Here is a 16,827-nt window from a genome sequence, read left to right as displayed (position 1 = left end):
CACCCCTTGATTCCATGCCAAGCACTTTAGCTGCTTGTCTCAAATAACTCTCACAAACACCTCTGAGAATCAGGGCTTAATCTTCCCATTTTGTAAATGAACAAACTGAACACTGGAGCAGCCACACAGTTTGCCCAAGGATACAGTTATTTGCCAAAAAGAATGGCAAAGCCAGAAATTCAAACTCAGGCCCACGTGACTCCAAGTTTGAGTTCCTGACCCATACAGGCCACAGCTAGATTTTGTCAGAGAACCACAATGGCAGAAGCAAGATTGACACCATGGTCAACGCCCTTCTTTTCTCAGCACAGAGGGATCAGGATGAGGTACCCATTGAAATGAGTGGCCCCTTTGGAAGTTCTGAAAACACACCAGGTCCCAGGAAGGCGGCTGGATGGGGCAAAGCAGGCTAAGAGTCAGTGTGGCTTCAGGAGATAGTCCTGGGTTAAAACCCCATCTTTGTTTTTCCCCAGCACCATGTGTACACTGCAATTCCACTCCTCTAAGTCTAGGTCTAGGAGAAAATGAAAACATGTGCTCGCATAAAGCACACTCTGTACAAGACAATAGCTCGGGCATGGGACCGGCTCAAGAGGAGATCGAGGGCCTTCCCTGTTGGCGCAAGGGGTTGAAATGCAGCACTAGAAGTGAGCCGCAGTCACTTCAGCACAAGTTCAAACCCTGGCCCATGGGGGTGAACCAGATGGCGCAGCAGACCTCTCCTGTCTCACCTGCTGCTCCCCTCAGCAGTGTACTTCATCAATCTGGCTGTTCTGTTCCCCACTTTGTCTCTGGTGAATCCTGTCACTGCCCCTACACCTCTGGCCTGTACCCCGGTTCTGTATGCGTAAAAAAAAAAAAAAAAAAGATGAGATCTATCAACACCATGGATACTAGTCAGCAAATAAGGAGAGATAAAGTATTACTATTTATAGCACAATGGAAGAAGTCCAGATATAGTAAAGCAAGTCAGAATACAAATATTGGGTATTTATCCAGTGGATATAAACAAAGTGAGGCTATTGAGGTTAAGAGAAAGGAAGTGGGAGAATGGGTCCCAGGAATGTAAGGGACAGTGTGGGAAAAAAAGACATAAAAATTAAAAATTCATCAGAGGGTCCTCCCTGGCGGCGCAGCAGTTTAAAGCACTGCACTGAGAATCTAAAGTCGCTTCCGCATGAGTTCGATCCCCGCCTGCCCCAGAGATGACCACATGGCGCGGCAGACCTCTCCTCACCCGCCCGCTGCTCCCCTCAGCAGTGTACTTTGTCCATCTGCCTGTTCTGCTCCCCACTCTCTCTGGTGAATCCTCTCACCCTCCGCATCTCTGGCCTGTAGCCCAATTCTGTATGAATAAGTAAATAAATCTTTAAAAAAAAATTCATCAGAGACCACATGGTGCACAATTTCATTTGTCCAGAATGTCCACAAAGGCAGAGACAGAAAGTAGATCAGTGGTTGCAGAGGTTGGAGAGAAAGGAGACTGGGAAGGGATTGCTAACAGGTTTCTTCTGGGGATAATGAAAATGTTCTAGAATTAGAACATGGTGATGGCTGCACAACAATCACTGAATGCTACACTAATGGTTGCACTCAAAACACTGAATTGTAAACTTTAACATGGTGGATTATATCACAACTTAAAAGTGGTCAAGAAAAGAGTACCACCTATAAAATGGGGACACTGTGCATGCTGAGAGGCGTGGGGAGGGTCACACGGCCCACAAGGACACATGGCCCACAAGGACACATGGGAGATGTGTGGCGTGGTGCCTGGTACAGAGCAAGCACCCAGACACAGCCGCTCTGCTGAGTAAATCACGTCAACCCCGACATTGGCTTTCTGCCTAATATACAAGAAGGGAGATACTGGATGAAGGGGAGGATGGTGTTAGGATTCTTGAGCTCCAGCTGGGCAACAGTGGGACCACAGAGCTGGGCTGGGCTCGCACCCTCCCTTCTCTCTAGCGAAGAACTATCGCCATAGCAACCACATCAGCTCAGTCCAGGGGCTCCTGTTCCCAGTCGGGTGACAGCATCGCCACAGCAACCTGTCAGGATGGCAAAGCAGATCTGGATGATGGGCCTGAAGCAGCTCTGGCAGAATTGCTAAGGGACCCTCGTCTCCATAGAAACCATGGAGGGGGGGACGGAGGAAGGGGAACAGGGGATCAGCATAAACACAGGGCCACGTCTCCTTGCCCAGTTCCTGAGACACCAAGGGCATGTCAAGGAGATCGAGATCAGCCTCACTGATGCGCCTTCCAGGGGCAAGTGAACCAGGGATCCTTGGGCACCTGCTGTGTGCAAGGTACTACAAAGGACCCTTTACATGCTTGACTTCATTTTTGAAATCCACAAATAATACCCAACTATGTTCTTATTGTTAAAAAAAAAAAAATAAACCCACGGGCCTCCCTGGTGGCGCAAGGGATTAAAGCGCAGCACTATGAAGCTATCTGCAGCCACTGCAGCACGAGTTCGATCCCCTGCCAGGGAGCTGACCCACATGGCGCAGCAGACTTCTCCTGACCCTCCCGCTGCTACTTCGTCACTATGTCTATTCTGCTCCCCACTCTGTCTCTGGTGAATCCTCTCACCACCCCTGAACCTCTGGCCTATACCCCGGTTCTGTATGCATAAATAAACAAATCTTAAAAAAAAAAAAAAAAAGATTGTTCTCCAAGGCACTTTCTGAAATTGTCTTCCCTTTACACTAGCACAGGCAGCAGCAATGAGGTATGTGAAGATACTGTTTGTGTTATGGGCAGGCACTGGGGAGCTGGAGGCTATGTGAGGGAGGGAGGCCCTCTCACCCTGGAGCAGAGCAGGGCACCGTAGCAGCCCTTAGTAGCAAATGCCAGCTGTCTCCACACTGAGAAGCTGCTGGCACATCACACTAGCATGCCAGTGGGAAGGGCAACTGAAGGACTGGCTGTTCTGGCCTCAAGGCAGCGATGTCTCAGTCCTGGAGGCTGGTGTGCCTGACCTTGGGGAAAGTGAGGACTGTATGATCTTAAGATGCCCAGAGAGGCCTCTGGGTCAGAAGCCACCTCAATGTGTCTGGCAAACAGAATGCTGGAGTCTGGAGAATTCCAGCCCTCAGAGGGCTGATGGTTTCCAACTGGCCTACAGAACCACTGGCCCCTCTATGACCTTGAGACTTTTCTCCCCCTCTCAAAGGCTGTTTTCTCATCCATAAAACGGATGGCTATGATCACAACTTCTTTAAGCCTTTATGAAAACTGTTTTGAGATAGTGGTGAGCACAGTGCCTAACCTGCTCAGCAGAAGGAAGAGAGGGAATGAGAGGCGGAGGAATAGCAGGAGCAAGGACAGTTAAGCTGGTGCTCAGGCCACATTTGGGAGGGCATAGAGGCCCAAAAGCTGTGTCAAGTCACTGCCCAGAGGCCCAGCTCCAGCACTGACTACAGAAAAGGGCAGTGTCTGGCAGTCCCTAAAGCATGCCCACACATTATCCCAGCTAATCTCATGTGACTCAAGACATATGGTCCCATTGTATAGATGAGGAAACTGAGGCACAGAGGGCCAGGCTAGGCACTGCTGCATTTTTCTCAATTAGTTCTCCCACAGCTGTGGTTCTCTGATGGGTGCCTGTCTCCTTCACCAGTCCGTGGCCTGGACTCCTTGGGGACAGGAACCAGGTGTCTTCCATTCACCACCACGTCCTTCATGTCCAGCACACAGTCTATACAGAAAGTGTTCGGGAAATGTGTGCTGAGCAAGAATAAAAAGGAAGCAGAGGCATGAGCTCTGCCAGGGAGCAAAACCGTGCCACAGAGACAGAGGTTGAGAGACACCAGCTGCGTGGGCTGGCACGTGACCCCGCCCGGTATGGGCAGTTCTCACCTCTCTTGGCCGCTCCAGCTCTGTCTGCAGCACCTGCTTGGCCAGCTCGGTCTCAATGAGGCGCTGCCGAAGTTCCTCGTTCTCTTCTTCCAGCCGTGCCCGCTTCTTCTCCACCGCCTCAAGCTCCTTATGCAGCCGCACAGAGATGTCCTTAGAGACCTGAGCAAAAGCAGGGGGTGAGCTGGGGGTGAACGGCCTGCCACACAACCCCAGAGCCAGCAGGGCTCTCATCACTCCCGCTCAGCAGATGAGAAACCCAAGACACGGAGAGTTCAAGTAACTCACCGAGAGTCACACAGCCAGGAAGTAATAGAAACAAACTAAATCAGCACTTCCAAATGTCAACATCACAAAGCAGCCCCATACTTCTTTTTACTTACCTGGGGATTTTAATGCTTCTAATGGTCTCTCCCAGCCACTTTCTTGTCCAGTCCCGTGGCAGGGACAGTGGCTCATTTTACTTTGAACTGCAGTGCAAATCCAGAATGAAATGGGTGGCCCCAGGTCTACATGAATCCCATCTTTGCTGGTAACCAGCATGATCCTGGGTAAATCATTTCCCCACTGTGCTTCAGTGCCCCCACGTGCCCCCCCCAATACCACCCACCTTACACCCCAGCTGGAGAACTGAATCGGTTATTGTAAGAGGGACTTGGCCCGAGGCCTGCACAGTGAGTGTGGGTGAGTGGTGGCTGCTGCTGCGAGGCACTGCAACCCAGAGAGGAGCATGACTGGCTGGAGGGTATAGTGTGACCCCAAGGCCTGTTTCTAATCATCAAGGATATAAAACATGCCCCCCGATGACAAAGACTGGGCAGGTCTCCAAGCCAGAAAGAAAGCCAGAAGAGCTGAGAACGCAATCCTGGCTCCAAGACTGCACCAACAACACCCCACTTCCTCAAGGAAACCCTCTACCTGGTCTGTCTCCTAGGCTAGGAAAGGGGGCCTTGGGGAAAGAGCTAAGCTGGTAAGTCACAGAGACCCCGCCCCTAGGTGAGTTGGGCACTACCATTTTTGCATACTTACTATGTACCAGATTCATCCATCTTCACCCCAATTCTGCCTCCCATTTTACTGGCAAGGAAACTGAGGTTTAGAGCATAAGCGACTTGCTTAGGGTTGCACAGTGCACGTGAGGACCAAGTTGGGGGAAGTCCCAGGGATGGGCTGAGCTTGACCCAGTCTCCATAGGGGCACAAGGGCTTGACCAGCAAGAAGTGTATGTGGGGCAGAGAGCCCAGCAGCCCATGGCTGCCAGTCTCGGAAATGGCCACAGTACCCACTCCCTGCCGGAAGGGAAGAGGGCCCTCCCTGGCTCTGCCCTCTGCCTGGGCCCGGGCCCAGCTCGGCACAGACCCCTTGGCAGATCGTGAGGCAGGCCAGGAAAAACAACAACCAAAAGGAAATTCAGCCCTGCCCCTCGGCCTCTGCTGTCCACTGTGTCTCTCTGCCCCAAGATCTCCAAGGACAGCCAGGAGCGGGCCCAGGGTCCCCTCCACAGCCCCAGGGCCACTAAACCTTCCTCACCCATACAATGGAGTGCACAGTCCCTCCTTAGCAGAACAAGGTCTATTCAAGGAGGAACGTGAGATGGGAGCCTGAATCCAACACTCACTGGCTGGGTGACCCAGGATGAAGTTATCTAACCACCCCACATCTTGGTTTGGTCATCAGCAAAGGGAATTCATGGAGCAGCTCCCGGGGCTGATGGGAGGAATAAATGACTGTGCACATCCCAGTGGGTAGGACTCGGGCAGAGCAAGCGGAACTCAGGCTACGCTCCTGGGCTCCCTAACTCTCTATTACAGGAGCAGTGTAGGGCCCAGCATACACTAAGTGCCTAATAAATGCATGAACAAACACTCCAACAAGTGAAAAGGGAAGGAAATGACTAAAACATGAGGAGCTGCACCTGCTCTAACTTGATTAGGCACACGTCGCCCACCACACGGCTGTTCGGGCAGTGCTGGGTGTCTGATTAGGTGAGGGAACAGGTCACTGCTGGGACACAGGACACCTCTCCTGACTATACTGTCATGGGTCAGCTCCTCTCCACCATGGCCTCGACCTGGGAAAGTGATGCACTCCAAGAAGTCGTGTGGATTCCTGGATCTTCCTGGGTTCATGAGTGACTCCTGGGGTTCCATCCCTTTCATGAGCCCCCAACCCCCTTCGGCCTCATTCTCCATGGGATCTCCTTCCCCATTAGTCTCCACCCCAGAGGGCTGCCTTGTCAAGAAAGACCAACTTTAGGGCTATTGGGAGTGACCAAGTGCGGAGATAACACATTTACTGACACAGGACTAGATAAGGGCACTGGATAAGGGCGGTAATAAACTGAGCCTCCCATCCAAGGGTGATAAATTAACTGGGCCTTGCATCCGGGATGGGACCAGATGAGGGTGATAATGAACTGGGCCTTACATCAGGGGACACAGCGATGAGTCACCCCGTTGGAATCTGAACCTAGAATCTATATAAGAGACCCTTTTCCCCTGTAGCACTGGCAGTAGCTGTGGACCCCACCCTAAGGGCTCTGTCTCAGCTGCTGCCCCGGAGCAATAAACTCTGCTTGCTCAGCCTTTCTGCCTCCGGCTTTCTTTCTTGCCCAGGTCACAGAAGTCAAGGGCTCCCTGGCGGCGCAAAGGGTTAAGTCTCAGCACTATGAAGCTCTCCACTGCCCCTTCAGCATCACTTGGATCCCTGGCTAGGGAGGTGACCCACACGGTGCAGCAGACCTCTCCTGTCGTGCCCACTGCTCCCCTCAGCAGCATATTTCAGTCCAGATGCTTGTTGTGCTCCCCACTCTGTCTCTGGCAAATCCTCTCTTCCCCCTGTACCTCTACCCTACACCCCAAGTCTTGTATGCATAAATAAATCTTACAGAAAACAAAGTCCAACTTCAGGCAGTTCACAGAATTCCAGTGTGCACAAGAAAACCCTAATCTCAGATCCTCAAGGGTCCTCTGTCATCTGAGGAGGCCTGGGGGGAGCAAGGAGCATGCTGGCCTGCAGGGCAGAAGCCTTGGCACTTGGGCCTGTCCCTTCTCTTTTGCTGGGCCCCCTGGGCCATCACAGTTGATTTATAGACCCCAGTCACATCCCCAGCACTCACTACATGCCTTTCATCCCCCCAGGAAGCACTTTGATTATTTATCCCCATTCTGAGGCTCACAAAGCGAGGTCACTTGTCCAAGGTCACACAGCCAGGAAGCTACAGGAGCAAGATTTAAAATCTGGTGGGTCAACTCTAGAGTCTTGCTGTCAACCTGACCGGCTGTGGCCTGAAGCTTGGAGACACACTGTATTAATATCTAGAGATGTAGTCGTAGGTGCATCGGGCTCCACCTGCCTGCCTCGCCTGGTCCTCTTGCAATCCTCCCTACTGCCCCCAAGGTAGGGGGAACCAGATACTAGAGATGGTCAAGCAGCTGCAGCTTCCGGAAACCAGGGCAAATCCCCAAAGCACAAACAAATGTACTCAGCCATGAGGTCACTGTTTACAGCGCTGGAGCACGGCTTCTGCCAAATGCAACGAGCAGCCTCCAGGCCTCAGCAACTCTGCTCAAAGGGCCCCTCAGTCGTGGGTCTCAGGGTGTCCCTGTCACTCTGAATCCTTAGGGGGGGGATGGGCGCTCTCACTGAGGCGCAGCCTCCCAAGGCAGCCTCTGGGCTCTGTGTCCAGATCCTCGGAGCCTCCAAGGGTGGGAACGTCATCACCATTTTGAGAATGTCATCACCATTTTACATTTGAGCAAAGTGATGCTCAAAGAGAACACAATTGGGTCACAAATGGGGGGCTGCCCACCCAGGTCACCCAGGAATTGAACCCAAAGTGAGAACTTCTTCTTCAGCAACATTGGAGATAGGAAAAAAAGAAATATTTTATTGGTGTGTCCATGCTTTGGCACCCACAGGCGGCCCTATGGTGAAACTGGGAATTTGCATCGTGAACAAGCCCTCCAGCTGACTTATACACACAGTAGGCTGAGGCTCCAGCCTTCCCTAACCCACCTGGGGGTTCTCTTGAGCAACAATAATACCATGACCAATATCTTGTGTGCTGGGTGCTCCCCATGGCAGCCTTTGTGCTCAGTGCTCTTTAGTTGAATTATCTCATTATATCCTCACAAAAATCTCTGCAGGTGGGGACTAGTTTCACCTCTGTTTTCCACAAAAGGCTGTGAAGGTGCTTACCCAAGGCCACACAGTGGCAAAGCAGGTCTCTGACCCCTGTGCTCCTGCTCTTGCTACAGGGGACAAGGTTCCTGCTGAAGGTCTGGGAGAGAGGAGGGGGGGAGGGGAGGGGACAGGGCAACACCTTAGATTTCATTCATGGTACCCTGACCAATAGCCTATCCGCTGGATAAAACCCTTGGTTCTACAAAGTCCTAAAGATTATTTGGCTGGTCTAAGCCACACTTTTAACAGAAGGCAAAACTGAGGTCCCAAGAGATAGCTGGCAGAGCAAGTGAAGGTTCTCAGGGCCACCTTCCCAGGCAGCACCCCACTGGGTCAGAATTCTAAGACCTCAGACAACGGCCCAGAACATCTCCAGCACAAGGTGCAGAGCGTGGTGGCCAGGCCAGGCATGTCTGGATGAGATCAGCACTCCAGCTTGCAGGCCCAGGGAGAGGAGAAAGGAACAGGCAAGGTTGATGCTGATTGGCTAGTTCAAATCCCAACAGAAGGGGCTGCTCCCCTCCTTCCAGACTGTGGAGAGTCCCCCTCCCCCAACACACACACACACCCCCCTCCAGCTGCTCTCTGCTCCTCCCACAGAGGCCCAAGCAATCCAGCCCGCCAGGCTGCTCTAGGCTGGCTTTGGAGTCCCAGCCCCAAGTCTCCAGTTACCTGAGCCCACACTCAATTAGTCTGCGCGCCCAGGACCCTCCCTCCCGGCAACCTCTGCCCCCATCTAATGATTAGAATTTGAATAGTTGTGTAACCATTTCTCCCAGGAGCTGCCCTCTTAGGCAGAGGTGCACTGTGGACTTGGAAACAGCCTTTCTAAGCTCGGTGTCCCCATCTGCACCACAGACGCACCACCCCTCTGTGCACATTCAAGACAACAGGCGTGCAGGATCTGCGCGGGGGCCGTGCCCACTGTTCTCCCCAGGCACATTCAGGCCTCTTTCTCAACATTCCTCCTTCCCTTCCTGTCTCAGGGGCACCACTCCCCAGAAGGAAGACTCCAAAGGGCTGCCCTGTGCCCCCACCCCCAGTTCCTACACCCACCCCCCAACCAGATCCCAACCAGGGCTCACACAGACAGATTGGGGCACTCTCCTGCAGCCTCCAGCCACCCCTCTCGGGAGGCAGGCAGTGAGATGGGCAGTGAGACAGGCAGTGAGACAGGAGGGCTAATGAGTCTGAGCTCTGCCAGCCGTGTGCTGAGTGCCACGCGACTCTGGCGGGCACTTCCTTTCTCTGAGCCTCACTTTTCTCATCTGGAAAAAGGGGATAATAATAACTAACACTGCTGAGTGCTTACCGTGACATTTTACTATGTGATTTCATTTCCTCTATCCTCAGAGAGCCCTGGGAAGCAGCGGTTGGCTGCTGTTACACCATTTTACTGACGAGGAAACTGAAATTTAGGTGACTTGATCAAAATCATAAAATTCAGCCATCCTGGAGCCCAGGATCTAACTCCAGGCCTTAGCTCCCCCTATTCTCTAACAATAAAGAAACCTCCATGGAACTGTACAGGGGCAGCTCAGGACCCAGCACCAGGTGTGTGACTGATATCAAACAGTAGCTGCTATCAGTAATATTCATGTATGCTGTCACTTTAAGGCACCCCTGGTACAGGCTTGTCCCTTCACCAGAGATCCCCCACTTTACAGATGAGGACGGAGTGGCACAAAATGACATCATTTCTCCCAGGACACAAAGGAGGCCCTGGGCTGGCCTGGCCGCACCTCCCAACAGGGACACCTCTGGCTCACCTTGACATCCTGCTCCAGGCCCCGGATCAGCTCGCCGTCCACCTGGCCGGTCTGGGCGGCACGGAGGCTGCGGCGCTCGGCCTTGCGTAGCCGGTACTGCAGGATGCGACAGGTCTTGCTGGCCTGGTCCAGCTGCTGCCGCAGCTCCTGCAGCTGATACACGTCCTCCTCCATGTAGACGTCCCGCATCTCCAGCATCTCTGCCCGCAGCTCCTCGATCTCATCCTGCAGAGGGAAGGGGCAGTCAGGTCATCGGGCTCTGGATGGTGGTCAGGGTCCCCGAGTGCAGGCCACACCCAACAGTGTCTGAGGCACCCCAGGGGCTTGGGTGAGGCTGGATAATGGACCCTCCAAGGATGACCCATCCTAATTTTAAACGTGTAAGTTTCTTATGGTGCAAAGGGACTTTGTAAATATGGTTAAGTTTAAGATGTAGAGGATGGGAGATTATTTTGCACTAGCTGGGTGAGCCCGATGCCATCACCAGGGTGCTGAGAAGAGGAAGAAAAACGGGTCCAAGCAGACAGTGAAGTGATAAGCAGGGGCCAAGCACGGAGGAACGTAGGAGGCCTCTAGAAGCTGGAAAAGTGAATGGATTCTCCCCAGAGCCTTCACAAGGAATGTAGGCCTGACAACATTTCATTTTCAGATTTCTTTTTTTTTTTTTTAAGATTTATTTATTTAACCGGATGGTTTCTCTCATAGCAGGAATATAACGGAACAGGCGAGAAAATAATGATAATGATGAACAGCTATATACCAGAGACATTTTGTGGGGGTGGAGTGGGGAATGGGATCAAAAACAGTGGAGGGGAGGGAGACGCACTGGACTATGGTGATGGCACATGGGTGATTTGGTTGTGGGAAGCCCAAGGGGATTGCAACTAAGATGGAAAAATGCACAGAAATATGTAAAAATAAACTACTATAAAATTAAAAAATAATAAATAAATAAATCTTTAAGGAAAAAAATTATTTATTTATACATATAGAACTGAGATACAGGCCAGAGGTGCAGGCTCGGTGAGAAGATTCACCAGAGACAGAGTGGGGAGCAGGACAGGAAGCAGACTGACAAAGTGCCCTGCTGAGGGGAGCAGCAGGCCGGTCAGGAGAGGTCTGCTGCACCATGTGTCACCACCCCCCACGCCCCCCACTTTGCTGGGTAACGAGCTCCAGCTGCAGCAGCTGCGGCTACCTTGGTAAAGCTGTGCTTTAGCCCTATGCACCACTGGGGAGGACCCCATTCTCAGATTTCTGACCTCTGGAGCTTTTAGACTGTGATCTGGGAGTTCTTTTAAATCACTCAACTTGTGGTCATTTGTAACTGCAGCAACAGGAGGCTAATGCACCGGGAAAGCAAGAGCGGCTGCTTCCACAAGCATTGATGAGCTTGTGTTGGCGACACCTTCTGTAGCTTCTGCACGGAGCCCGCGTCTCAGGGGGGAGACAGGCAGCAAGCCCACACATTTTTCAGCTTCATTACTATTAAGAGCTGTGATGACAAACAACAAAAACCCTGGCCATACGATAGAGAGATGGAGGAAGAAGACGTTAGAGGACACGATCAAGGAGTCCATCTCTAAAGAAGGGACATTTGAGCGGAGGCAAAAAGTTACAGCCATGCAGAGAGCGAGCCACGGAGAGGATTCCAGGCAGAGGGAACAGAGTGTGCAAAGGCACAGAGGCAAGAAAGAGCTTGGCAAGTTAAGTCACAGCAGACTGCCAGGGCAGCTGTGGGGTAGTTGAAACAAATAGGAGCTGGCACCCAGGGTGTGGTGAACTGAGTAGAGTCTGGGTTTGAGATGGGGTTCAAGCATGACCTCACTTCCTCAGAATAGCTCCTGCCAGCTCAGTGACTAGCTCCAAATATCCCTCACTTCCCCTTTGCAGCACATCTGCAATTCTTTATTTAAGTTTGTCTCCCAGAGAGACCGTGAGTGCCTGCAGAGTTACCCATATATCTACTTTGCTATATCCCCCAAAACACCCAGCACAGGGCCTAGCATCCCAAGGCTCCCAACGAATATTAACTGAAAGTACGAATGTCTGTCTAATAGGTTTACAGCCACAGTGCAGCCATGCGAAATAACCATCTGACTCAGAGCGAAAGGGACTGAGTGGGGAAGCCCAGCAGAAGGGTAATTGTGTCTGATAACAAATGTGAAAACTGAGTCACAAATGGGAATAATATTGCTTTTAGTGTCACTAAATAGATTAAATAAGACTGTGCACTAAAAAGAGAAACTGAGTCACAGGGGGTGAATGACATGCCAAAGACATCCCTGAGGAGCCAGAGAAACACATAAAGCCTGGGGTGATGGGTGCTAGGTGAATCCAAGGAGCCAAAAAGCCCTCTGCACGTCCTGGTGAGGGGTCACAGCTGGGTTCACCAACCCTCAGGGCTCCCCTTCCTCCAAAAAACAAGTAGGCAAGTTTAATTCAGGGTACCTGCCAGGCCAGCCCTTAATATAATAATCCTCACCCTTAATAAGTGGGTGTAATCCTCTTTACACCCACTTATCTGACTCCTGAAACTATTTCACAAATGGTTCTGAAGTCAGGAATGAAAGAGAGACACCTGCTTCTCCCAACCCAACAGATACTGTCCCCTTTCTGCTGGGAACTGAAGGTTTTAATCCCCACTTGCCACAGCTTCTCTCATAGGGGACTGTTCAATGGCACCCCAACTTGGATGATTCTGCCTACACTAGCTGCCAAGGAATGGTCACCTCACTAGGACCCCCTCCCCCACAACATACCCACAGACTTGCCACCCCATCACCATGCCGAGTGGACAGGATTAAAAGCAGAAGAGGAGGAAGTGGGACAGTCAATGATCACACCAGTTAAAGAAATGAGGAAGTGGGGCGTCCACATGCCATTTCAGATTAAGGAAGCAGAAAGGAAACAGCACGCAGAAAGCACAGGCCTGAAGGCTAAATCCAAGCCAGCCAGTCCCTAGACAGACCTGTGCTCCAATGCAACACTAGGGCCTCGCCTACTCTCTCCTCAGCCACCCAAGCAGACGCTGTGATGGTTGAGGATGTGGCGGCTCAGTGGACCCAAGCTCAGGATGCACCACGGGGAGAGAACAGGGGACACACACACTCCCAACACTGGGCTACAGCGACAGTGTAGGACAGCTAGGTCCTGGGAGTTGACCTTTCTTTCTTTCTTTCTTTCTTTTAAAGATTTATTTATTTTAAGATTTATTTATTCATATAGAACTGGGGTACAGGCCAGAGATGTGGAGGGTGAGAGGATTCACCAGGCACAGAGCGGGGAGCAGAACAGGCAGATCGAGGAAGTATACTGCTGAGGGGAGCAGCGGCCCAGGAGAGGCCTGCTGCGCCATGGGGTCACCTCCAGGGCAGGTGGGGATTGAACTCGAACTCATGCATCGATCTCATGCACTCATGCATCGATCTCATGCACTCATGCATGCGGAAGTGGCTTAAGCTTCTTAGTGCTGTGCTTTAACCCGCTGCGCCATTAGGGAGGGCCTTTAAAGATTTATTTTTATGCATATAGAAGTGGGGTACAGGCCAGAGGTGAGGGGGGTGAGGGTTTTCACCAGAGCCAGGCACTGAGGCACTAGCAGAACAGGCAGATGTACTAATACACTGCTGAGGGGAGCAGCGGACGAGTCAGGAGAGGTCTGCTGGGCTGTGTGGGTCAGCTCCTTGGCTGGGGATCGGACTCGTGCTGCAGTGGCTGTGGAGAGCTCATAGTGCTGTGCTTTAATCCACTGCACCACCAGGGAGGGCCGGGAGTTGGTATTTCTTAACTTGACTACAGAATGCTAGAGTTTTTTTTTAATTTTTTAAAGTTTTTTTTTTAAAGATTTATGCATACAAGAATGGGGTACAGGCCAGAGGTGTGGGGGTGAGAGGATTCACCAGAGACAAAATGGGGAGCAGAACAGGCAGATCTACTGAAACACCCTGTTGAAGGGAGCAGTGGGCGGGTCAGGAGAAGAATGGGGGGGCTGGGTGAGTAGCCTCCCTGACCAGGGATTGACCTTGTGCTGCAGTGGCTGTGGAAAACTTCATACTTTAACCCTTGCGCCACCAGGGAGGCCCCTAAATATACATATATATATATATATATATATAAAGGTAAATGCAATCATAAAAGTTTTGAAGACATAAATCACACATAACTCCTCCTTTTGGTCCCAAATCACAGTGACTCTCAAAGCCTGGTCCCTGGCTATCAACAGTATCACTAGGGAACTTAGAAATTCCGTTGCCCCAACTGAGACCTGTTGAATCAGAAACTGGGGCTAGGCTCCCCAAATGACTCCAATACAAAATATTTCCAGCCAGTCTTTTCCCCCTGAAAAGGGTAAGAGTCATGTGCCTCAGTACAAGTCTTCACCCCAGGGCCCAACACTGAGCAGGGGCTCACTGAGCATCTATTGAGTAAGCGCATGAATGACTGACTTTTTCACATGCGCAGCTGTCTCCCCAGGGCCTGCCCTTCCCCAATCAGGATGTTGCATTCATGCCAGCTCCATCTCTCTTTGGTGGCCAAGGGGGCCCAAGCCCCTGGGGGGTATTTCCAGCTGCGCAGAATGCAGGTCAGCCCCTCTTGGCACGGCCACGTGAGAGGGCGAGCTCACAAAGACCAGCTTGTGGCCTGCACTGGTCAGGCGAGTCCACTGGGATGTGTGCAGCAACAGCTATTGAATGGAGGGCTTAGCCAGGCACTGAGCTGCCCTTCATGGGGGGCAGCGAAAGGGGCTGATGGGACATGGGAGGGGACCCTGCTTTACTCTGGAAGCTCTCAGACTTTACTGAGTCTCAGTCCTGCAGTCTTACACCCCCCCCATGCCCCTAAAGGTCTCCAGTGATTGGCCCCATTAATGGGGCTAGAGATGGCCAAGAATCAGCTCAAGGGCTGGGAACTGGCTGGGGGTGGGGGATGGGAACTAGTAGGGGGATGGGAACTTGCGAGGGTTGGAGGGGAGGGTTTGAAGTAGGGAGCTCAGACTCCCCACCTTCTTCAAAGAGAGCCTAGCTGAGCCTCTCCCCTCAGCCAGACCCTCACCAGGCTGGATGTGAAGAAGGAGCCGCCAATGTCCACTGGCTCCAGCAGGCCTACGGCTACCTGGCATGTGGTCTGTGACTCCAACATCACTGGGGAAACCCCAAACTCCAGGCAGGAAAAATGCGTACTGCCCGGCAGTGCCCAACTCAGAGTTGGAGGGGCCCCCAACTTTCAACCCCCCCAGTGAGAAAGGCCATCCTAAAGAAGCTGAAGATGCCTGACCAGGCTTGACCTGCCCATCCCTCCACACCCATTCTCTGGCCACTCTGTCAAGTTCACAGCTCTTCCCCTTGAAGCCTAACCTGGTTGTTTAACCCAAACAAAAAATGGGGAGTGAAAGGGGAAGGATTGGGGGTAGCAGCACAGGCTGCCAGGGCAATCAGCCTCTTCTGTTATAGAAAATACTTGTTTTGCTCTGATTTCAGAAGCAATACCCATTTACTGGAGAAATTTGGGGGGAGGAGTAGATGGCAATCTCCATAACTAGTGCCCACTGGCTACTGGATTAGGTACAAACCACTACCCTGATACCAGTGCTGCCCCCGGTCTCCCCACTCCTGTCTGGCCCCTGCACTTGCATCCTCTGCCCCCACCCAGGCAAGCCATGAATTACATGGGAGCACCTCAAGCCTAGGCGCAGTATGTGCTTGACCCTTTAATAGCTTGGTCCTCATAATTACCAATCATGGGAGGTAAGGACTCACTCACGCGTTTCCATTTGTACATAAGAAAACTGAAGCTCAGAAGTCTCCCAGAGTTGCTCAAGCAAGAAGCATTGGGGCTGGAATCCAAACAGGCCCTGTGACCTTCAGCCAGTGAAGTCTTTTTTTTTTTTTTTAACTTATTTATTTATGCATACAGAACTGGGGTACAGGCCCGAGGTGCAGGCCGGGCAGACTGATGAAGTACACTGCTGAGGGGAGTAGTGGGTGAGACAGGGTTAGGAGGTCTGCTACGCCATGTGGGTCAGCTCCCTGGCTGGGGATCGAACTTGTGCTGAAGTGGCTGCACCGATCTTCATAGCGCTGTGCTTTCTCCCCTTGCACCACCAGGGAGGCCCTGCCAGTGCATTTTAATTTTGTATTCCTCTCCCAGGCTTGCACAGGCCTCTCCTCTGCTATCATGGACTTTGCCAGGCTGATTCCTAATTATCTCTTAGGAGATTCCCCAATCTGATCCAAACCCCACATTCTGAACGCCTTTCATCTCCTGTGCTAACACTTGAAGGTTATTCCAAGTCCGTCTTCCCCAGGAGCTGAGGGGAGGCAGGTGCTGGGCTTGACCCGTTTGGTCCTCAGCATTGCCCAGAACGGGACACGGGATGGAGCAGGCATCCAGCCTGTCTATGAGGATGACTACTGAAAGGGTTAAGTATGGCTTCTGCCTACCTGGTCTTTCTCCACAGCCCGTGGCTGGCAGGCTTTCCTGATTCCAGCCTCACACCAGCTGCAGTTAGAGGGAAACTTGGCATCTCCAAAGCTGTGTCAGACCCCCATGAGGACAGGCACAGGATGTCTACCCAAGAAAGCTCCTGCTCATCTACCCATCCCTGCACACAAAGTGCACCTCAGTCCACTGCCACCCCGATGACCCATGAGGTTGCAGGAAGCAGCCTCTCAGAGACAGACCTGCTCCCTGCAATGGATTGGTTCCCAGGAGCCCTGGGGGAATTGTTCAGGAAGAGTCTCTTGGTCCGTGTTGGGTCAGAGAGCCAAACATGAGCTCACACTACTGCTAATTATAGCAAAACCTTGCACAGCAACGAGGGCTTCACAGCTTACAATGACATTCCATCTGAATCGTCTCATGGGTCCTCAGAGAAGGCAGGCAGGACAGAAGTCACCGTCCCCATTCTAGAATCACAGGGAAACACAGGAAGACTGTGTGGGCTGTGCCCCTAAGAACACAGCAAGACCTCCACGCGGACCCAGATTTGGGACTTCAGGTTATTT

The 16,827-nt window shown here is 52.0% G+C and overlaps 1 protein-coding gene across 1 annotated transcript in view; it reads right to left on the bottom strand.

Annotated features, from left to right (window-relative positions):
* Nucleotides 1-16,827, bottom strand: part of SOGA1 (suppressor of glucose, autophagy associated 1) — a 59,907-nt gene that overhangs the window by 29,332 nt on the left and 13,748 nt on the right. The window contains exons 2-3 of the mRNA XM_004687211.2: nt 9,821-10,045; nt 3,870-4,028 (exon numbers count right to left, since the gene is read on the bottom strand). Coding sequence (XP_004687268.1) covers nt 3,870-4,028; nt 9,821-10,045 — 384 coding nt within the window. The remainder of the gene's footprint in view (nt 1-3,869; nt 4,029-9,820; nt 10,046-16,827) is intronic.

This window comes from Condylura cristata, unplaced genomic scaffold, assembly GCF_000260355.1.
Source record: "Condylura cristata isolate star-nosed mole 26May11 unplaced genomic scaffold, ConCri1.0 scaffold00022, whole genome shotgun sequence".
NCBI lineage: Eukaryota > Metazoa > Chordata > Mammalia > Eulipotyphla > Talpidae > Condylura > Condylura cristata.
Note: the sequence above shows the minus strand (reverse complement) of the source record. Positions and strands in the feature narration are given on the sequence as shown.